This window comes from Notechis scutatus, chromosome 2 (genome assembly GCF_049901735.1).
Source record: "Notechis scutatus isolate UNSWTSFEM ecotype Mainland chromosome 2, rNotScu1.2, whole genome shotgun sequence".
In the NCBI taxonomy this organism is placed as follows: Eukaryota; Metazoa; Chordata; class Lepidosauria; order Squamata; family Elapidae; genus Notechis; species Notechis scutatus.
Window position 1 is genome coordinate 47,209,830 of NC_142010.1, and position 24,567 is coordinate 47,234,396.

At 38.2% G+C, this 24,567-nt stretch overlaps 1 protein-coding gene across 6 annotated transcripts in view; it reads left to right on the forward strand.

Annotated features, from left to right (window-relative positions):
• The window catches only part of GRIP2 (glutamate receptor interacting protein 2), a 513,383-nt gene that overhangs the window by 347,975 nt on the left and 140,841 nt on the right, over window positions 1-24,567 (forward strand). The window contains exon 1 of one of the 6 annotated variants that reach the window (XM_087954661.1): window positions 12,140-12,294. The exons of the other annotated variants lie outside the window; for them this stretch is intronic. Coding sequence (XP_087810787.1) covers window positions 12,255-12,294 — 40 coding nt within the window. The 5' untranslated portion in view covers window positions 12,140-12,254. Of the gene's footprint in view, window positions 1-12,139; window positions 12,295-24,567 lie in introns of those variants that run through there. 6 annotated transcript variants of the gene reach the window in all.

Sequence of the window (24,567 nt, forward strand, 5' to 3'; positions counted from 1 at the left end):
CTCCCTCCCCCCCCCAAAAAAATCTGCCATGTAGGCTATGACTGATAAAAGGTGGAGTTTATTCATTTGTGAAGAGTCTCATGCTGCCTCTCCCTACTCTGAAGCAGACTTAAGGGGGGGGTGTCTTCTCTTGCAGAATGGCGTAGATTAAATTAGGCGGCCTTAATATAAAATGGCACTCTTTTGAGCATGATCAAAGTATCAAAACAAGAACTGCTTTGGGGTGGTTTTCTTGCCTGCTTTGCTTTTTCATGGGATATTTGTGCTTGGAGGAAGGCAGAGATCTACCAACTTTGCACCCGGAAGAGATCTTTCCCAGTTCTTCTGTTTCACGGTTTTCATACTTGAAGCCTAACCTTGTCTTGTTCTGCATGGTTTCTAAAGGCTTTTGAGATTACTGATATCCATTTTGTGCCATAAGCGAATGTGTCGTGAACATGGTACAAGCTACTGGGGTGTGAAGAGCGCTTGCTGCCTAATGAATGGGTTATTGCAATGGTTTACATTAAAGTGCATGTTAATTTTATAATTCCTCTTTTGCCAAGTGTGGCAATTGGTTTTTGAAATGTATCCTGTTGCAGAGCTTATTAAAATTAAGCCCTCGGAAGAGATGTTTGCATTTGAAGTAGTTCATGTATAGTACCTTAGAGAAAAGGTGAATGATGTGCTTGCGTAAAAAATGAAGTCTTAGTAAGCAGAAATGGTAATACAACTCTTGACTACTCCAGCAATTAAATTTTATCTTGATTCATATGCAGGTCAGGCCAGTTTTCAAAGGAGAGATGGGAAGCGAAAGCATCATGGTTTAATATTAGCAAATTAATGTTAACATGATGTTTCTCATTAATGCATTGTTGCACCATTACTCACTGAAAATAAACTATGGGACGTTTATTAAGAATGATGACCTCCTCCGTTAGCTAGCCATGACCATGGCCAGGAGAACTAACAAAAGCAGAATGGATTAAAGGCTACTCTTCCTTGAAAAACCTGTTCTAAGCCTTCTGTACCAAGGTCTGTAAGACTGTATTATCTTTTCCTCCAATGGATTAGTACATGAATGACAATGGTGGGATTCAAAAAAATTTACGACCAGTTCTGTGGACGTGGCTTAGTGGGCATGGCAGGGGAAGGTTACTGTAAAATCCCCATTCCCTCCCTACCCCACTAACCTGCTTTCCAGCTCCGTTCTCCTGTGCAGGGCAACCAAAGAAGACCCAGACGATCAGCTGGGACACAGGAGGCAGAGAATGGATGGGGGTGGGGCCAGTCAGAGGTGGTATTTGCTGGTTCTCCAAACTACTCAAAATTTTCGCTATTGGTTCTCCAGAACTGGTCAGAACCTACTGAATACCACCTCTGGTGAATGAATGTATGATGGAAAATATTATTTATTATAGGCATTTGTAGAGTTTCTCATTAGACTAAAATAATGATGACACTCATTGTAAGATCAAACTTGGGTCTGTCATCAGGAACAGAGATTTACTCTTCCAAGATTTTGGACTCATGCTGGAGCCCATCTTCAGGGAATTTCTCTCTGCTGAAATATTTGGGCCGTTCTGAGCAACATGTTTATGTGGTGCCTTCCTATTGGCTAGTTGGTGTGCTGATGGAGGGTGATTGACTGTCATTTCTTTGTGCTGCCAAGCCCTCGCTCCTAAGTATTTGATAAGCTTGTGGTAATTCAGCATAACAACATACACTCTGTCAGGATTCCAACACTTAACCCCATTTAAATCATGAGTCTCTAGCCAAACTCCAAAATGATTTATTGGGAGTTAAAAGATGTGGTATTGCCTGGGTGTAGCCTACTCTGAAACACATAATTCATTGTCACACTTGACCCTGGCTTTCCCCCACCCCCTAGGTATATCATAATTCATATTCTCCAATGGGACACATCCATAGCCAAGAGTCTTCAATCATACTCTCCAAGTAGACCTAGAAACTATCTTTGAAAACATTTATGTAATACAAGCTGCCCACTTATGTAATACAAGCCGCCCTTTCTGTTGGCAACTCTAAAAGACCAAAGAAATATTTTATGAGTTGACACACTCATTGTATGTTAAAAATATGGGATTGTTCTTTTCCATATTACAAAGATGGATTGCTTGATCGATGAGATTATAAAAGTCCTGGTGGTACAGTAGTTAGAATGCAGTATTGCAGGCTAATTCTGCTGACTCCCAGCAGTTCAATTCTCGGCAGCTCAAGGTTGACTCAGCCTTTCATCTTTCTGAAGTGGGTAAAATGAAGACCCAGATTGTTGGGAGCAAAGTTGCTGACTCTGTAAACAGCTAAAGCTCTGTGAAGCGGTATATGAATCTAAATGCTGCTATTGCTATTTTCTTTGGGCGCTTAAGGAGACTTTCATGGGATCTCCATTTTTGTCACCATTTCATTAACCCTACAAGGGAGGTTGGGAATAAGGAAAATGGCTCCCCCAAAGTCATTCGGTGACCTTACATGGCTGAGGATGAACTTGAACTGGGATCTATCCTATTCCAACAGTTTAACCATTTGCATAGCAGTTGCTGTCCTTACTACTTATCTGTCATGTGTGTGTGTGTGTGCGTGTGTGTGTGTGTGCATGTATATCTCCATCCTTTTAAAAATGTCCAGTAACTCTGCTTTCATCCTTTGATAGATAGTTTTGTGATGCAGATTCTCCCCAGGGAAGTTGTTTCTTATTGTAATTGTTGTTTCTCATTGTAAATAATTCTCATTGTAATTCTCATTGTAAGTTACATGCAACTTTCAGTAGCAAATCTAGTCAGACTTCACATTTACAGATTTTTTTAAAAATCAAGAGAGAAGGAAGCTAGCAAGCCTTACTGCATTGGGAATGAAATGCTCAAATGCATTTCTATCCATTCCACCACATTTACGATGACAATACTGATTAAATGTAGATTAGATTGTTAGTTGAACATGTGCTGACATCTTCATGTCATGAAGCACAGACTTTTCTAAAGGTCTGAGGATTTGTAGAATGGGAACTAGCCTTCTATATCCAGATTTTGCCACTGAACACTCATGCAAGATAATAAAGTAAACAACATGGTAAAATTAAAGGTAATCATGTTGGCCATGTAGTGCATTGACTTCAAAGTAACTTTGTAGTCTTCCAAGGTTTTCCAAGCTATTTATCAGACAAAACATTACAACAATGCACTTTATTTGTGCTTTATTTCCTAGCCAATTTCTTGACATTACATATTTTTAAAATGGTCTCTGATCTGAGGAGATGAGAGGCGGAAAAAGGAAAAGAAGAGGCTGAATGGTGGGGGAGAAGATCATGGAAATATATAAGAGGGAGAGGAGGGAGGGGGAGACAGAGAGAAAAAAACACATGAAGTAATAGAGCAAGTAGCTAAAGAAAACAAAATCTGTTCCTTCTCATAGCTTCTCATTGCTAATTTCTTCTCATAGTTAAATTCTTTGTTTCTGCTAGAAGTCTGTCCCAGGTATTTAGGTTTTACACACCAAGAATACTTTTATATTGCTTACCCATCTTCTGGTATTGCGAAAAATTGGGAGTCTTTAATCGATTGCAGTAGTGTAGAAATTGACTGAATGAATCAAAATGAATTGGTAAAAAGTTAAAAAGTGTTAAAAAGTGTCCTTTTTCATTTGTTAAAAAGTGTCCTTTTTATTCTTCATTAGAAACATGGTGGCTTAAAAGAGGCCAGAGAAGGTCTATACTTCCACAGTTTGAGTCCTGTCATTTGCCTCAACTCCCGCCAATCTTAGCACTTTGAAAGCATGTAAATGCAAGTAGATAAATAGATACCACTTCAGTGGGAAACCTTTGGTATTTTGCTGTACGTTTTGTGCTGTGGCATGCTGTTGTGCTGGCCACATGACCATGGAAACATCTTTGGACAGTGCTGGCTCAATGGTTTAAAGAATGGAGATGAGTACCGCCCCTAAAGTTGATTACTAGAAGAGGAGAACAAAACCTGCAGGGACTCCTTTACCCTTAACCTCTCACTTCATTCTTCATTTCTTCTTTCTCTTCCTCCTGTTCGTTTGAAACAAATTGAAAAAAGAAGAAAGTTTTCCCCATGCCATAATGGCAGTATGGATTCTCCCCAGGGATTACGAAATACTCCTATATTTAAGTGTCTTGCAGTTTATTTATTTAACTAGTTTTGGTGACTTTGCATACAGATTTAACAGATAATCAGAGTTGGAAGGGACCTTGTAAGTCATCTAGTCCAACCCCCTGCCCAAGCGGGAGACCCTACACCATTTCTGACAAATGGCAGTCCAATCTCTTCTTGAAAGTCTCAACTGATGGCGCTCCCACAACTTCCAAAGGCAAGCTGTTCCATTGGTTGATTGTTCTCACTGTCAGAAAGTTTATCCTTATTTCCAGGTTAAATCTCTCCTTGTTCAGTTTCCATCCATTATTCCTTGTCTGGCCTACAGGCGCGTTAGAAAATAGCTTGACTCCCCCTTTGAGTCAATCTAGACTCTTGGAGACTCCCCGGGCAAGTCTTTGCAGCTTTCCTGACAATATTTTAGAAGTGGCTTGCCATTGCCTGCTTTCTAGGGCTGAAAGAGAAAGACTGGCCCAAGGTCATCCAGCCGGCTTTGCACCTACCTCTTTTTTTTAAATAAAAAAAAAAACCCCTAATCTTTTGCTTGTTCTATGCATTGCTTCATTCTGAATATCAGCTTGTTATCTGAGCATGCATTCCAGCTTCATTAGGGAAACTGCCTATGGGATGTGTATAACCCTGCACTTTCAAAAAGAATGAGATCAGATAAAGGGGTAAATTTGGGGAGCTTTTGACCTCCAATTAATCAAAGTCCTACCCTGTGTGACATCCAGGCTTATTTTTTTTAATCTTCTAGATACATAGTTTGCAAAGTGTGGCGTTACTTTAAGTCAAAGGTGGATGAGAGGATGCAATTAAACACCTAGGTATACATAGACATCTATTTGCAGCTATAATAATAATAATACTAAAACTAGTGATGGAATGACTCTGTGCTTCTCAATTTTTTTTCTCTTTTAAGATTTATGACATGGTGGGACCAAATGGCAGCTAAATTATTATTCATCTAGAGATAGCAGCAAAATCATTAGACTAGTAGCCAGAAATGGGCAGGCTTTTAAATCGGAAATCTGGTGGAAACACATCTGTCAAGACTATTTAATACTGGAAAAAAAAAAAGAATTCTACCTACAGAGAAACCATCTGGATAGATGAGCAGAAAAATGAATTATGGTTTTACTAGAACTCACAGTCTCCTGGTTTCTAACCTGATGTCTTGGCCATTGCAAAGACAGCTGGATGACCTCGGGCAAGTGACTCTTGGCCTTAGAAACAAAATAATGCCAAAACCCTTCCAAAAATTTTGCCAAGAAAACTTCAGGGACTAGTCCAGGCGGTTGCCAAAGTCAAAATTGACTTGAAGGCACACATATACACCAAAAAGTGTGGAATGGGTTTTTGTTATTCTGCTACAGCTGAAGCTTGAGTTAGATGTACTATTTAGATAGTAAAGTTCTCTCTCCCACTTATTTAACATGGTACATATATACTATACAAGAGAACAATTTTTGCAGTAAATGCTATATGCTAGGCAATGAAAGAATCTGTCGGTGAGAGAGATGAGTGGTTTTTAAATTTGATAAATAAAATTAAAATGGGTGTAACACAGCTGTCTTTTTATGGGGTCTTCTGCTGAGTAACAAATATTATAAATACATATGGCATACAGTGAGGTATCTATTTCTGCTATAGATGTCCCCTTACAATTTGAAACATGGGGGCAGTTATAAAAGACATGGTCAAAGTATAATATATTGCACACTGTTTATCTCTACCCTTTTCCCGCTGATCTTTATAACTATAAGATATTTTAAGAATATTCTCACAAAAGTATCTCTCCAAACCAAGGCTAAGAGCATAAAAATGTCAAGCTGCAATTTCACTGGAAACAAATGCAATGTGGGTTGCTTCATAAATACATTGATGGAATCTGATCTGGCAGGAGCGATATAAGAATCTTAGATCGGTGGAAGAGAGATCACTGAAAATATGAACTCAATGTACAGCTGTTCTGAAAAAGATAATAAACTGGGAGATTGATCTATGTTGTAATTGCGGTCTGACCACAACATACAACTTTGGTCAAAACTATATTGAAAATAATATTGTAGAATAGATTAAAAAGGTGGGGGGAAGAGGATGAACCAAATATTGATGCTGGAAGTAATTCTCTTATGAACCAAAGTTGCAATGCTGAGAGAAGGGATGCAGAATAGGGATGTACAACATTTTGCAGCATATGGGAGAAGTAGGAGGAAGGACTGCCTGATCCATAGCATTAGATTCTTCTGTAATTCTAAGTAATAAGGGATAAATGAAAGGAAGTATTTTTCCAAAGGGCTTACAGGTTCATTGGCAAATTTATCACCACACTGTTGGCTTTGTGAAGACTGGGAAGCTGTGAAGGAGTCAGACCTGGGGATGTACCTACTGAAAATCATGGGCTAAATAGAAAAGTGAAAAAGTGAACAAATGAAACAAGGAATTCAGTAATAACCCTGTTAATTTCATTGTCATTTGAACTGCTACAGTTTCTCTGCACTAATTTAGCTGTGATGAGGTCTATTCCTATTTTGAAGAATTTCCAAAGCTCCTGCAAAATTTCTGCTTAGAAAATGGCATTCAGATTAGAGGAATTATTATTGCAACTTCAACTGTTGTTGCTAATTTAGTCTATGAAAAAGCTTCTGCTTAGCAAATTACAGAATAATGTGAGGTGGTGTATGACTGCAGTGATGGAATTCAAATAATTTAAAAACCAGTTCTCTGCCCTAATGATTTCTTCCAACAACCAATTCACCAAACTGCTCAGAAAGTTAACAACTGGTTCTCCCAAAGTGATGCGAACTGGCTGAATCTCATCACTGTATGACTGCCTGCAGTCTATTTCTGACTGTCTTCCCACAGCAGTTGAACCCAAGCAATTGAGTATCAAAAGATGGAACTGTTACTATATAAACATTCAGATTTCAAAGTTAATCTACTGTTTTTCTAAATCATTGTTTTTCAAACTTGTCAAATTTAAGCTGTGTAAACTTCAACTCCCAGAATTTCCCAGCTAAAAAGCTGGCTGGGAAATTCTGAGAGTTAAAGTTCACATCTCTTAAAATTGCCAAGTTTGAAAACTATTGATCTAAACTGTCAGGTTTTTTACTTTATTCCCTCTGGTGGAGCTGTCAGCTGTCTTGTATCTATTGCTTGGAGGCCTTTACTAACTATTGCATGAGATAGCTGTTACAAATGTATAAGTAAGTGACCTACTGATGTGCAGTCTTTGTCATCAACATACCGGAATCCAGCATGTTTTTTTTTCCCTATACAACCTCATTGTAAGCAGATAAAAGAAGAAAGTAAGTTTCTTGGGGTATAGCATGAAGACACAATTCACAAATGGATCAACTTAGGAAGCTCGCTATCAGGTGACACAATGTCAAGCAGACATCAAGTGATAGTACTGGCTGATACAATGAATGACCACTATAAATTACCAATTTATGATGTGGGAAAGGAAGATGCCCTTTAACTACTGTTGATCTGCCTCACGTGGGTACAGATCAATAGAACATTTTTCCCCTAATTATTAACATGAGAGATCTTTTATGACAGGTCAAGTTCTGATGCTGCTTTGTTTATTATGTTCTTCTCCATTTAACTTCTCTTTCAATCCAAATCTTTCATAGAATAGGATAGGATAGGATTGGATAGGATAGGAATAGGATAGGAATTCTTTATTGGCCAAGTGTGATTGGACACACAAGGAATTTGTCTTGGTGCAAATGCTCTCAGTATACATAAAAGAAAATATACATTTGTCAAGAGTCAAAAATCATAAGGTACAACACTTAATGATAGTCATAGGGTACAATAAGCAATCAAATCATACTAGGAAACAGTCAAAATAAATCGTAAGGATACAAGCGACAAAGTTATAGTCATACAGTCACAAATGAGAGGGGATGGGTGATAAGGAATGACGAAATTAATAGTAATGGTAATTCAGACTTTGTAAATAGTTGGACAGTGTTGAGGGAATCATTTGTTTAGAAGAGTGATAGAATTCAGGAAAAAAATGTCCTTGTGTCTAGTTGTCCTGATGTGCAGTGCTCTGTAGCGTCATTTTCATTCAATAATGCTTTAGTTATGCAATGGGTAACAAGCGTGTGGGTTTTCTAAAACACTGTGCAACTTTGTATTTCTTAATCATGCAACAAAGACACCATCATTTTAAGAATTCCTTATTTTATTAGCAGATTGCATCTAATGCATTAGCATGTGGGATGCATCAGTAACTACATTCGATCATCCAATAATACCCACCATTTTGACATCATTGATGGCCTCTATAGATATCTCTGCTTGGGAAGCCCATCCAATTAACTATGGTTCCTGCTCTAAATGAAATGCTGGAAGTTAAGTGGTTTCTTGTTGAGGAAGACTCCCACCTCAGTATTATTTCTGGTTTTCTCTTCTCTCTTTTAGCTTAGGCACCATTTCCATTCATCAGACATTCCCTGCTCCTCACCCCACCCTCCGATTTCCCCCGGCACCATGAAAACAAGTGTTAGGAGAGAACAAGATGATTGCAAATTTTTTTTCATCCTCCCATTGACAAAATCCTTGACCAACAGTGATGACACTTTTATTGTTCTGGGACTGGAAAAGAAATGAAATGAAATGAGCATATTTGCAGATCAATGCAACAAAATGCAGGATTGTATGGGTAGGGAATGCCTCTGAAATGGTGTACATGGCAAAGAAAAGTAAAGCAATATTTGCTGGTGGTCTTGATCAATTTCCCACTTTGAGAAGAAATCTAACATCAAAACAATCAGCAGATGTAGACTGCCTGCCTCCACAAAAGAGAGTCTCTTCCTCCTCTTTACATTAAAAAAAACAACAATAAAACAAACCAATGTATGCATGTGGGTATAAAGTCTAATTTCATTGAAAGAAGAGAGTACTTGCTGGAATTCTTCTGTTGTAACTTTAATCTTCATTCTAACAGGTGTTACTTATCAGATCTTTGAGAAATTTGTTCTTATTAACAGTGGATTAACTGTTTCCAGTCCAGATTTCTAGAAGAAAAGTTTAAAAGTAGCTGGCATTTGACACAATTTTTTAGTGGCAGGCACTGAGGAATACTTTGATTTGGTTCTGCTTGTAGACCACTGCCAGGTTTTGGAAGTTAGACATAATGGATTGTTAAGACACTTCAGAAACTTGTATAGCTTTTGTCCAGCAGCGTTTCAGAAAAAGTAGTTTAGAACTCTCTGAGCAGTAGGTTAAACTGGGAAAAAAAATTTTAAAAAAAGAAAAATAGCAAGTAGTCATTAAGAGTCAAGTGTGAGTTCAAGTTATTTCACTTTATTTTTTCTTTAAAAATAATAATGTACAGAGTTGTTGGCTATCACATCCAGAATAAAACTGTCAACCATACCCATAAGTCTGAAGGTTGCCAACATGGAAAGATTAGGTAATTGAGCAAACTGATTAAGAGGGGTGGGTTTTTTTTTTTTTTTTTGGTAATATGAGACAGGTATTTCTCAATTTACGACCACAATTAAGCTCAAAATTCCCATTGCCAAGTAAGACAGTTGTTAAGTGAGTTTTGCCACATTTTATGACCTTTCTTGCCACAGTTAGGTGAATTACTGCAGTTGTTAAGTTAGTAACTCGATTGTCAAGTGAATCTGGCTTCCCCATTGACTTTGCTTGTCAGAAGGTCACTGTCAACTTGTAAAACATTCCTACACTTGTTTCCAAGTTGGCATAAGAAAGTGGGGGAGGGAAGGACTGGAGAAGCATACAGCAAATGAATTTAGAAGCACATTCCAACTTTATCTTTAAAAAGAGTGTAGCTAAGCCAGTGGTGGGATTCAAATTGTTTTACTACCGGTTCTGTGGGCGTGGCTTGGTGGGTGTGGCAGGGGAAGGATACTGTAACATCTCCAGTCAGAGGTGGTATTTGCCGGTTCTCCAAACTACTCAAAATTTCTGCTACCAGTTCTCCAGAACTGGTCAGAACCTGCTGAATACCACCTCTGAGCTAAGCACTGAAGCTTTTGCCCGTGAAAAACTTTAATTGGAGAATGTGATGGATGACACCTAGCCTGCTTAATTGGAGAAACTGATTTATGGCACACCCAGGAGGGAGAGGGGAAGCAGGGTCACAAGTGACTGTAATTATGTATTCCAGAATCGGCTTTATACAGGTCATAGCAGTATGTCACTCCTAATGAATGCTTTGAAGTTTTTGGCTCAAGGCTCATGATTTAATTAGGGTGATCGCTAGAATCCTGACAGTCACAAAAGGTGATCACATGACCCTGGGACACTAAAACCATTGTAAATATATGCCAGTTACCTAGCATCTGAATTTTGATCATGGGGCCACGGGGATGCTGCAATGGTCATAAAACAGAAATGATGAAAAATAGTCATGTCACTTTTTTTCAGACCTGTTGTAACTTCGAATGGTCACTAAATGAATGCTTGTAACACGAGGATTACCTATAGATGATGTTCTCAATTCCTACTTTGATTGAAAGTTTTAGGGATAAGTGATCTGCCTTCCATGTTTAGGTGGAACTCTCTGAGAATGTCTATGGAGATTCTCAGTCATCCAGGTCATGGTTGTCCCAAAGGTGCTTTTTCAAAAGGCAACTGGACTTTCTTGTTTTTCTTTGAAGATGTTTCACTTCTCATCCAGGAAGCTTCTTCAGCTCTGACTGGATGGTGGGAAATGGAAGGATTTATACTCCCTTAGAAATAAACACAGTGTCCCTTCTCTTTTCTGTTTGTGTCTCTGGTATTTGAGGTGCTGCCACAGAGAGGAGGGGGTCAACTTATTTTCCAAAGCACCAGAGGGCAGGACAAGAAACAATGAATGGAAACAAATCAAGGAGAGAAGTAACTGGAATTAAGGAGGAACTTCCTAACAGTGAGGACAGTTAACCAGTGGGACAGCTTGCCTTGAGAAGTTGTGGGTGCTCCAACACTGGAGGTCTTTAAGAAGAAACTGGACAGTCTCTTGCCTAAAATGGTATAGGGTCTCCTGTTTGAGCAGGAGGTTGGACTAGAAGACCTCCAAGGTTCCTTCCAGGTCTATTCTGTACTATTTTTAGAATCTACACAATTTCTAGTTCTTTGGCCAGTTTTAAAGCAAAATAATTTAAAGCACTGGGTTTTTTTTTTTTAAGACATAAAAGAGAGAAGACAGAGAACGGTACTAAGGAGGATTAAATGAAGTTACTAGCAGTTTCCAGCTCCTGTGCCTTTCCTCTGGGTTACAGAAAGAAGCATAGCACTTAAAAAGCAGCTTTGATATTGCCTTGCAAAAGGGCTGGCAGCCATACAGCCAGTTGATAAAGGGGGTGGGGGAAACCAAGAGCCTGTGCTGCAGCTCTTAACAGCTGCCTTCTCTTGCACTCTGAAATGTTGCCGCCTGGAACTTGGAAGCATCTGGGGGGGAACCTTTAAGTCTTCCAACTTGTGCTGCCAGTTGCAGCCAAAAAAGGGAACCGTCAGCTGGCTGGCTGTCGGCCAAGATCATTCAGTCTAGCTTCTTGTGGTTTTTATGAATTTCCTGGGTGAAAGAAACAAAAGGCTCCCTCTGAGAGACGAGCATACCACCCATGTGGGAGGATGGCTGCACTGTTCCAGCGTGGCCTGAGTTGGATCACAGCAGGCTGTGAAGGATCTCCTTCCGTTTGCGATGCCAGCAAGAGGACCCATGGGCGGCTTGGTTCCTGCTGCTCCTTCTCCCACCAGCTCCTCCTTTTTTAATGCCTCCATGTAGAACTTTTGCCTTGGCTCCCTCCCTCATGGAAACCACTTTGACGGATCCTGTGATGCTTTCCCTGGAAGAGCTGTGGGAGAGACTTTCACACCTGACCCTGGTTCCGAATTCCTTTTGACGTTGAATCTTCTGAGTGGTCGGAGCCTGATGTTGAGGTGGTGGTTGCTTTTCAGTGGGAGTGTTGTGTTTGCTTGGTGTCAGAGCACCGGAGGACTTTGTTTTCTTTAAGTGGAGGAGTGTATCTTTTGTGCTGGGTAGCACTGTTTCCTTGCGAGAGAGACGGCCTGGGAGGAAAACTGCTGTAACGTGATTCCAGTGCCAGCCAAGGAAGAGGGGAGCGCCTTTTGCTGTTTAGCTGAATGCTTTGATAGATAATAGCAGACATGCTTTGTGGGCTGAAAAAGGATTTGCAGTCTGGTTTTGGTGAGTAAGACTAACTGTATTCCTTGACCTCCTATTCCTTTTCCATATAATTTTAAGGAAACTTGACCCTTTAAACTTGCCCAATTTACACACAGGGATCACACACAAAGAAAGGCGTGGATATCAATTTTGACAGAAATCTTGAACATTTTTTTCCTTGAATGTTAGGCTGTGGATTTTGTGCTTGGTGTGTGCATGCGTGTGTTTGTGTATGTGTTTTCTTGCGTGTAATTAATTTGACTTTGTAACCTTGGAAACTATGGGCTTTTGCACTGAGTCTCTCTCTTTAAAGTCTCTTCTGCCTCTTTCGTGAATTATAGAGGTTTTGGTTGTAGCTGTGTACAATTTGTAATTTCTCTTGTCAACTCTACATGATTTTACAATGAAAGGAGAGAGGTCTCTTTCTTTCTTAGTGCATTTTTACGTAGTAAAACAGCATGCTAAATATAGACAGATCACTAACTCTAGTATGTGCTTGAGGGTGCTGGTGATCTTACAGTCTAGTGTAATGAATCATATTAATTATTTTAACGCAATAGAAAACTGCCAGTATCCTAAGGTTATTCCACTTATCACAGATAAAAGGTACTCTGGCAGGATCTTCTCATTTTAACTTCGCTGCAACCTCTGTTTTGCTATCAGTACACATGGTGCATTTATTCCCGCCCTGATTTCTTCTTTTTCTTTTATCCTTAGGGGGAAAAAAATCACAGATGGCTGAGGAGATTATAACATTATTATTAATAAAGTTATTAAAGGGGGTTGATGACAATAAACCACAACTTAGCTCACTTTTGTCTATGGAGAGAAATAATTTTAGCAGCCTTTTCCCTCCTTTCCCCCCTTTTTCTCCCCAATTTTCAGTTTCATATCTGCAGTATGGAAGTTGGATTTCTGGCTTAAGCAATCTTAATCCAAACACCTCAACAATTTGAGGCAGCAGTTTATTTCCAAGAGCTGTCTGTGGGGAGGCTCTTGTGGGAAAATCAGCTCATTTTATGGGTGGAGTCATAAACGCTATGATATATTTTTATGGACTATTTTATAAAATACCTTTGCGGCTCTTTGGATCTAACTGGTTCTTCCATATGTGTGTTCAATATAACTGGTCAGCAAATTGCAGCAGATTGATTTATCTACTCTATTGATTGAGGGATAATGCTTCATACAACTGAAGGATAGTTTAGCCCACAAAATAAACTTCATGTTATAATATAACTATCTCTAAGATGCTACAAGATTGTGCTAAGTTTGGAAATTTAAGATCTTGACTTGTTGGTCTAATCTGATTGGGGCAAATGAATAAGTGTTTCCATGTCCATACTCTTAATCCCACTATATATTGTTTTAAAAAAGCAGTTTTGACATAAATGACAATTCTATCTACCTGTATGTTCACTATGAGTTAAGCCAATTACTCAATTTTATGCAAGAACTTTCATGTCTTGCAAATTTAACTGATAGAAAAAAATGGTGAAACTCTTAGCAAAATGAGTTTACAACAAATGTTGTTATTGGAACCTTCAATAAGTATTTCTTTATGTATTGGAATGTTTCTTTAAATGATAAAGTTGTTCAATGCAAGTGCAGGGAAGGTAACTTATTCTGTGCTTTCCTCTGTTTCATCAATGTTATGTTCCCATGAAAATTAATTAATTAATTAATTTATCCTATTTAAGAACATACTGACTATTCCAGATGAATTTTGTGAATATATGATTACAAGTAAGACTGCTTAAACCTTACATAGCTTTCACTGAGCTCTTAGGCTTTTATTTTTGTGAACCAATTTTTGTGTGTTAAGCCACAGACAAAAAGCAATCATCGCTATTATACAGCTTTTACTACCTTTGAGATAGAAAGCTTAGTTCTAATAGTTCCTTATCTCTTCTGGGCTGCCAACATTTCCAGGTGCTACACTCATCTCTTCCCAACACATATTTTATCCCTGCATTTTGCATTAAAGGACTAACAAGGTCCAGATTTAGGAACTGTGTCATCTAGTATGGGTCTTGAGGCTGGGTATGTTGGTTTGACTTTTTGTAACTTAATTCTTAAATTCCAAACTCCAAATCATTCCAGAGATAAAGAAAGAAATGGAAATTATCCCTTTAATTGGGAGGTAGTATATACACTGTCTCTCAATTAAGCTATCTTGTAAGTAAGAAAAGTTGACCGTAATATATAGAATCTGGATTGTGAGCCTCGCTATGTGAGTTTAAACTCTTTGTAGTCTACCAATCTGTTCACACTGTTGCTTTAGTTTTATGCCTATAGTTTCACATCTGTTGAGGAATTTGAGATACAAAAATTCCAAATCTGGATCTAAATTTGCCTCATCTGATAAGCTCAGCTTATTCTACCATAGATGCTGTGCTATAAATAAGTTCTACAATGGAGATAAAAAAAATATTAAGACTTGCTGTGCTAAACTCAGTTTTTGCAGCAGTTGCACCCAACTGATGGTTGTATTAGCAAACTATGATAAAATGTGTGCTTTGCCCAATTGCATTACTTTTTTTTTCATCAAGGTTTTCAAGCCAGCATGTTGACTATGAGAGGCAGCCTGGCATATGAAATGATTATGGATGTTGCTAGCTAAAAGGGGCAAGAAAGATGTGCTTCAGCTGGTCAGGAAAGAAAGGATGCCCCAGTGTCAGTGTGATCCTTATTTAATCTCCTAGGGGGAAAGAAGTGGAAGAAGGAGAATGCCTACTAAGGTGTGAATAACAAAAATATATGAAGGAAGAAGAGAAACAAGGTGGATTGAATATAATGGTGCTAACAAGGGAGAGGCAAGAGATTGCTCAATGAAAAAAAAAAATCCCAGAAAATAAAGAGTAGAGCAAACAGATCATGGCCATGTTTTGAAGGAATCTGGTGGTGGTAGCCAGACGGGCATGTGTCATAACATCCTGGGGAGAATAGATAGGGGAGAAAACTGGTTCTTGTTCCAATCTGCTTCCTCTAGAGTTATCAGATCCATTGGTCACTTGCCTCCTTCAGATAAAAGCCTGTTTTGGCCTTTCTAATTGAGGACTTCCTCAAACTGTTTGATTATACCAAAGAATTTTGCAAGATGAAAAGCTGCTATTAAAACATGGATTTAGTTGAACCGAAGAGAATCCTAGGAATAATAGGCTCTCAAGTAGAATTCATTATGGGAAAATAGCAGTGTTCTAAAAATAATGAATTCAGAGGAAAGGGCTTGAAAAGAACCCCGTGTATGAATATATGTATGCATTCAATAAATAGCCGTAGACCAAAAGAAGAAAAGTCAGTGAAATTATGCAGTAATTAGAGAGAAGTAAAACACGAAAAAGCAGCATGTAGCGTGCTGCAAAAGCCAGCACAATGCAAGCACATCAGACTCAACAGAATAAAGAATGTTCAAGAATGATCAAGACATTTTCTTCATTGTCATTTCATGTCCTGGTTACCTCTCAGTTGGAATACTGTCATACTGTCTACATGGGGCTGCCCTTGAAGAGTATCTGAAGCTTCAGCTAATTTGGAATGCAGCGGTGCAAGCAATTATGTGTGCCCCTAGAATGGCAGACATTAGACCTCTGTTCCACGAGATGTATTGGTTGCACAGTCTGCTTCCAAGTTCAAGCCTAGATGCTGGTTTTGATTTTTAGCCCTTCATGGCATAGGTCTGGGTCATCTGAAGGGCTGCCTTGTCTTCCATTGTAGAAGAAGAGGCAGCCCTTTATACTGTCCCATAGATCTGATAGAAGCGGTATGTTGTGAGTCCTGTCTGCTAAAGAGCTATATCTATTGGGATCCCAAATATGGACTTTTTCTGCAGTGGCACCTGCATTATGAAACATCATAGCAATAGCAATAGTACTTAGACTTATATACCACTTCACAGTGCTTTACAGCCCTCTCTAAGCAGTTTACAAAGTCAGCATATTGCCCCCAACAATCTGAGTCCTCATTTTACCGACCTCAGAAGGATGGAAGGCTGAGTCAACCTTGAGCCTGATGAGATTTGAACTGCCAGATTTTGCAGGCAGCCAGCAATCAGCAGAAGTAGCCTGCAGTACTAAACTGGCTCCATCCTTGCTAACATTTCATAAATTTCTCAAGATTTGGCTATGTCATCAGGTTTAGAGCTTCCAAGGAATTGGACTTGTTGAGCTGGCTCCACAGTTGGTAATATCAGTTGCTCTTTCCTTGCCTTTTTAAATTGTAATCTATTCTTAATTGTTGATTGTTTTCTAATGTTATTTTTTTAAAAAATATTGTGTGCTGCCTATATTTTGTGACAGAGGTGGCTAAATAAATATGATGAATAAATAACTGAACAAATAAATAAATTGTGGAGGATGTCAATATTTCATACACAGATAGTTGGAAAAGCTTAGCAAAAGCAGTCAATAAACATAAAAATGAATGCAATGGAAGAGCGAAAAAACCAAAACTTAGCTAGATATAGAGCAAACCACCTGGTTTCTAATGGCCCAAGCTATGAATTTCTTAGAAACTTCAGTATGTTGTACCTGTTGCAGCTGATCTATAACCTCTGATTGTAATAGACAGGAAAGAGAAACGGTTCACTGAGACCAAGGCATAAGGTGTGAAAAAAGGGGGGCATTATGGTACACATGCTACAGACCAAATCTTGTTGCCTGAGCACATGCAAAGGTGATCCTGGCAGGAAATACTGTGATATGTACTTATAATAGCTACTAAGGGCAGAATATCAAATTGCCCCATGAAGGGGAGAGAGAGAAGAAAAAACTATGCCTGTTGACAGTCAGTAGCAACTACGATAAGATAAGTAATCTAAGATGTATAAAGGTATGTCAAATGAATGTTGGAAGTGTAAAAGTAAAGGGACTTTTTATCATCTATCACATGATAAAGCAAAAAAAATATGACTCATATTTTAATATAGAAAATTTTGAAATGGAGATAAAGATGAAACCAGAATTTTTCCTTTTGGTTCTAATGGAGAAAGACTTGGATAAAAAAATTGGAACTTTGTTACTATGTATGTTGATAGCAGCAAGACTATTGTGTGTACAAAAATGGAAGGAAACTTCGATTCCTAACATGGACGAATAGTTGCGAAAGTTGACGGAATTGGTTGAAATGGCAAAAATGATTATTGATTAAAGAAAAGAATATAAGTATGTTGTTTCTACATGGAGACCACTTCTGAACTTTCTGCTTGAAGTGGGAAGAATGAAACTTTGATTTGTGTTTTACCGATTAGATTGATAGATCCTTCAAGAAATGGCTTCTTCATATTATTATGAAAAAACAAAAAGTTGTGATTTAATGTTAATGCCTTATTTTACTGCAACAGAGAGAGTTGGAAGTTAATGTTTCTTTTCCTTTTCTTTTTTTTTTTCTTATCCTCCCTCACTTCTCTTCCCCTTTTTCCTCCCACTGTTTTCCTATTTACTTTCATATTTTGATTATCTTATTTTATTTATAACCCAATAAAATGTTAAAACTTTAGTAGCAACTATGGATGTACAGTGGAAAAGTACTTTCTGGATTTTGTTTAATGAAATAATGGAGATAAAGGCCAGGGAAGAACCTCCTCCTAAATATAACGCTGAAAGAAAAGAAATATTTCTGCTTTCAATAAGAGTCCTGTTCTTGAATCTTAACTGAGTAGTAGTAATTATCAAGGACCTACTTCACAAAGAAATCTGTGTCCCTTTAAATCTGTACCTTCCTTCTACTCTGAGGATGCAGCATACAGCTACTTTGCGGGACCTGAGTAATGCAAATACTTTGAAACTCTCTGTATATCAGTTGAGTTCCTTGATAAAGACATTTAATGCATAAATGTTTTGAATAAAATAAATAGCCTATGTTAATGCTTTTATTATATGCATTTCTCAATGCAAGAGGTATTAAACACTTTTGAATTCAAAGAATGCAAATGGGTCTAAACGAAAGTTTCAGTAGCTCTGGGAACTTTTGAATTCAAAGAATGCAAATGGGTCTGAACGAAAGTTTCAGTAGCTCTGGGAACTGAAAAGTGGGACATCCCATGCATACAGAGGTGAGCATTTTACAAGGGGTAATCTAAAACGTTTATGTCTTGATTCGGGTTTTTGAGAATACAAGTAAAATACAGCCATAAACTACATGCACTCGCCTTGATATGGATTGTCACATATTTAGTCACACATGATTCAGAATGTTGTAAAAATAAAAATTGAGTACTAAACGTGAACATTTTAACTTTAGTCTAAAATATTGTCTCCCTTGACAGTAAATTGAGTGGCATATGAACTTAATATCTCCCCCAATTGCAGCATATAAGGGATGTGCTCTCTCAGCACTGTGATCCATAGCTGAACACTGGTTTATTGAATGAATCAAATTATAACATAGTTATCCATAAACTATCCATAATGGTTGCATAATAAATTGTTCCACTAACTCTCTAACCACGTTTTAACCTAGCAAGTTGTGTGGATCCAATCCAAATATTTTGGGAGTTTAAGACATATAGCATTACTTAGGTGACAATTTTTCCATCCATCCTCCATCCATATCTATCTATCTGTCTGTCTGTCTGTCTGTCTGTCTGTCTGTCTGTCTGTCTGTGTGTGACTAGTTCTCATTTAATTTGATGAGTTTTCTTTAGAAATTCTTTGAAAGAAGAGAATTTCTGAGAAATTCCCATGAGTACGTTGTGGTCCTTTGAATTTACTTGCTTATGAAGGTTCCAAGTTGTATACATGAATGGCTTGCCCTTTCATCCAACAACAGTCTGCATTCTACTTGCCTTCCCATATTTCATATTTATATCCTAACAGAGGCATCATCTTGCTGGGTATAGCAACCCTATTTTCACTACCAAGAAGGAACATCTCCTTAGATCTTGGATGAAAGGCAATTTGTGCTCAGCAATGCCTTGCAGCCGACTCTGATTGATGCATTCATTCCTTCAGGGGGTCAAGGAGACATGCTCTCCAAGACCTGCTGCCTGATCCTTTCAGCTATAGTTGACAGGAGTTGAACCTGGAATCTTCTGCCTGCAAGCAAGTGGTTTGTGGTTCTGCTATGCTTCAATCCTGTTGAAGTATCCAGTTTAGTAGTATATGGGCTATACAGAGGGTACAAAACTGTCTGACTATATTATCTCTCTACAGCCCTATGTGCCAAAAGCTTTTCTCCTGACTAGATTTATTTTTGAGGACACAGTCTGGCAGACAAGAAAGGAATGGAGATGCAGCTTATAGGTAAATGAGTTGTTTTAGCAGGATTTAATAGCCATAATTTTCATTAGTAATATTAGATATCTACCTTCTGGGAACATTTGATAGTTACAAATCTGGATATAACCAGTTCTAGTCTCATATCTTGCTTGGTGCTTGGACAATTAGAACTCAAAGGTAGACACAAAGAATAGAGCACAAAGGCTCTGTTCCCCACCTAGTTCCAGAACTAACCAGTTTGATACTCATTTGATATTGCGCAATTCTTTCCGAAGGGAAGCTTCATAATCTTCCCCTATTCTTTGTGTGAACATTTAACAAATTGAACTATTTTAAACTTCTAGTTTTATGTCTAGCAACTTGCTTACTGCGGCTTAACAGTTGATACAATTTCATTGTGCATTTGTCAGGAATCAGGAAGCCAAATGAGAGTCGGAGCAACCCTGGCTTAGAATGCTAGCCGCATACTCTGCCTTCGGTAAAGAACTGCTGCAAAGGTTCCCCGTATGAAAAATAGCTTGAGTCCCAATAGAGAACAGTTTAGTTGAATTATGGTTCCCTATGAGAGATCTGTGGCAAGCTACTTTTGTGCTTGCCCAGGTATCTCATTTGTAAAATGATGGTGTACTTGTTACTCTTTATTTAGAAGAACAGTGATTACTTTTCCCCAGGTCTTTCAATCATGGCAGCCACACGGTACTCATCTTACTGGGGGAGCACTGATAAAATGCATCTCTCTCTTGTCTTAACTAGCACCCTATGGCTGTTGAGCACAGAAAGGGTAGCGCTTGATATGCTGCGCACAGAACCTTAGAAAAAAGGAAGAATCTTTCTATTCACATATATCCCTGCAATGTTGATGAGTGCAGTGCACAAAACCCCAAATGCTTTGAATATACACTCATCTTCAAAACCTTTGTTAAAATGCATGAGACCTAGCTTCCTCTTGTAAAAGGCATTATTGCTTTTTGAGGGCTTTCGTTGCCAGATATATTTTTTTAAAGTCACCTAAAAATATGTGTTGTCTTCATGGCTACTATAAGAGGTAGCTACAACTGTGTTGTAGGTCCGACTATCATTTTGCCATTGTAAGTTATCATTTAGAGTTATTGTAAGGGTGGTTGTCTCTAAGAAATAGTACATTTATATATTTTCAGGATAATTCAGGAAACTTACTTTTTTTTAGAGTGGAGTTCAGAATGTCTTCTAAACCATTTTGGGGTAGCTCTAGTTTTAATGGTTTGGGGAAAGCTTCTTCTGCCTGGTGTTTTATAATCACTGTGCTTTTAACCTGGCACTTTCTTGTCTAAGACATGAATTATGTACACTGATACTGTAATAATGTGTATATGTATGTCCATACCAAGACTTCTCCATTCTTTCAATTATACAACATTCCTAACTGCAATCCCTTCTTTGTAACCGGGCAGCCCGGGATAATTTCTTTTCTTCCCTGCTTTGACAATTTTCAGCTTTCATAGTTTCTAGTAAGGACTTCTGTATCAGATGACTAAAAGTTGTCCTGCACATTTAGGCATTTGCAGGCATAATAATTATGATGGCCTTGTGGCTTACAATAGATTAAAACAAACCTTAATTGAATATGAAAAATCTATTAGGTATACAGCATATAATATAACAAGGAAGATATTTGGGGAGTGGGGTAGAAATTGTGCATGTTGTACAATTCCCTCTCCCTGATTATGCCTACCCCTTCCATCAAATCTGGATCCTGTATATCAGACATTTTAGCCATGATGCTTGCCTTGTGGAACATTATCCCTTCAGAGATTACATGGACCCTGAGCCCCATCAGCCTTTTGCAAGGCCTTAAATCAGGGGTGCGATTCAATTTTTTTTTTACTACCAGTTTTGTGGGCATGGCTTGGTGGACGTGGCAGGGGAAGGACACTGTAAAATCTCCTGTCAGAGGTGGTATTTGCTGGTTTTCTGAACTACTCAAAATGTCCACTACCCATTCTTCAGAACTGGTCAGAACCTGCTGAATACCACCCCTACCTTATAGATGTGGTTTTTGGTCACTTGGAGATCTGGAGGTGTAGTGATACTGCAGTAGTGCCGTTTATGTGTTGTGGGTGTTTTTTGTATTTGTCCTCTTTTGTTTCATGTTTGTGTATAGCTTTCAATTGTCGTTAGGCACCCAGAGTCATGAATTTGGGATGGGCAACCATATCCACTGAAATGCGTACTAGAGAAATGTAGAAATGAGCATAAACAAGCAAGCAATGTGAGTAAGTACTAACACAGAGTTAATACCTCTGAGGGAGCATTGTGAGCCCAGGGCTCCATGGTCCAAATCTCATTTCTATTCTGAAAGCAAACCACTATTTCTCAGCTTCAGTCCTCTCTTAAAGTACACGTCAACTATTTGCAGCATAAAGCAAATGAAGTGTTTTGAACATTTGATAAAGTGCAACAATTGTGTTTATTATTGAGACAACCCAAGGTTCGGAAAAAATGTAAACAAGTGACATTTTGCTGAGTTTTGATAAGCAATTTATACATTTTGCCCATATTGCTCCTAAAAAATGTTGAAGGTCTCTTCTCATTAAATTGAGACTCAAACGCAAGAGATGCTATGTGCTGTTCAAAACAACTAATGAAGACCTCATACAAAGATCGCTTTATTAACCCTGCCGATGGTACTTAGCGTGACTAATGGTGCTATTCTATCGAGGCCAGAAGTTCAGTCACAAAAGGAGCCGCACAATTTATTTCTTTCCATTGTTCTTTCAATAGAGGCGGAAAGTTCATATTTCACAAATGAAAAGGTACATTTTTGGAATTCTCTTGAACATCATGATGTGTACCATAGAAGTTCAACAAAAATAAAGCATAGCTTTATTTAGTGGTTTTATATATGTAACAAATTCGGAACGAATGAGTTTTCTGTTCTCGGCCTGATGGTAATATCTGCAGTGAGAAAAGCCCATAATAATTTTGTAGCTCCTGCAGACACTTCAGCATATTTCTTGTCATAGAAACACCACTGATCTTATAAGCTTTATTGTCAAATGAAAACAAACTAAAGCTTAACAGTACAGGAATACTTCACAGCTGTTGTGTGGAATGCAAATAATATTAAAAATATTTGTCAAACCAACACAGTTAACACATTTTCCTAAAACTAAGCTCAGGATTTTCCTGAACCCTTGGTAGTCTAGCTAATTTTAAAAAAAAAACCTGAAAAAAAGTCTTTATAATGCAATATAACTACATCTATCCTTTGTGTTGAACAGTTTAGCCCAGTCAGACGGGAAGTGTTGATAGAAACTCTTTTTTTCTTTTTTAGTCAGATTTCCCCATACCCTGGCCTAAAACATATCGTTGGGACAAGGACAGTGGTAGGATTCACATTTTTTTACTACTGTTTTTGTGGGCGTGGCTTGGTGGGCGTGGCAGGAGAAGGATACTGTAAAATCTCCAGTCAGAGCTGGTATTTGTTGGTTCTCTGAACTATTCAAAATTTCTGCTACTGGTTCTCCAGAACTGGTCAGAACCTGCTGAATACTACCTCTGGACAAGGAGATGAATAATGCCATTTTGGATCCTGCCAAAATCAAGCTACATTATTCCCAAGGCTTCTTAAGTTAATTTGGTATTTGAGCTAGATGATTCCCAGAAGACTTGTCCCTGGGACTAAAATAATACAGGTAGTCCTCAACTTACAACCACAATTGAGCCCAAAATTTATGTTGCTAAGTGAGAAATTTGTTAAGTGAGTTTTGCCCCATTTTATTGCCACATTTGTTAAGTGAACCACTGTGGCTGTTAAATTCGTTCCATGGTTGTTAAGTAAATCTGGTTTCCCCATTGACTTTGCTTGTCTCAGAAGGTTGTGAAAGGTGATCACATAACTCCGGGGACACTGCAACCATCATAATTGTGAGTCAGTTGTCAAACATCTGAACGTAAATTATATGACCATGGGGATGATGCAACGGTCAGACATGTTAAAAATGGTCATAGGTCACTTTTTTTCAGTACAATTGTAGCCTCGAATGGTCACTAAATAAACTGTTGTAAATTGAGGAGTACTTGTAATTAAGAACATAAACAATTAGCAACTATTACGTTCCATTTGTGATCCCACAAATCAGTAATCATAATCATGTGCTGATGCTTACCTCCAAGCGCTCTTTGAAAAGTGGGTGATACTCAGAAGATGTTCTTCTCAAGTCTAGACTCTCATCCTAGGAAGGCTCACTTGCTACATATACTACTGTTCTTCAATGCTAGGACAAATCCCCCCCATTTTTAAAAAATATTAAGATTCCGGACTTTTGAACAGCCTTAGATAACAAAGCACTGGTAATTAATTTTGGCAGCAATGTATCAGGTTTTCTAAATAAATCACCCAGGAAACCAGATGAAAGGTCTGTAATGACTGCTTTTATACTAGATAAGTATGTAATGTAAGTAAATAGAATATGCTGACATATTGACCCTTGTAACATGCCTGATGGCCACTTTTATTTTTTTAACAAAAAAGCATTCTGAAATTTCTTTCATAATTTAGACTGCAGTTCATACGGCATGCCAATAGGTATGCCAATCAAAGGCCATAATTTCTTCAATCTGAAAAAGTTATGGTTCTTGGTTCTGTTTTTAACCTGGAGATCAAATATGCACATTGTATAATGCTGCAAAAGAAATATGTGTTAATAATGCTTACTTGTTTGCTTAAGTTGAACGAGAAAGTGTGGGTCAGAGGAAATTATGATATAAAATAAACCTCTTCTCATCCACTCACCACTATGTCTGGAATAATTTTCTTACTTGTTTGATATATCCTATTCATTTCAGAGGGCAATTTGGCCATTAGCTTTCCCTTTGGACACAAGATGGGTATCCTGAAATTTTTGCCACAATGATGAATTGGAGCCTGTGAGAATGGAGTTGGAAACTATCATCAGATGCCACCTGCCTTTTTGTGTCTTTCTTTTTTTCTAATTTTCTTTAAATGCAACATTTTACCAGGGATTTTTGCACTTACAATTGTGTCTTAGAGATTTTGTCTGGGTTTACACAGTGGTTTATAGCACGGTTTGTTTAA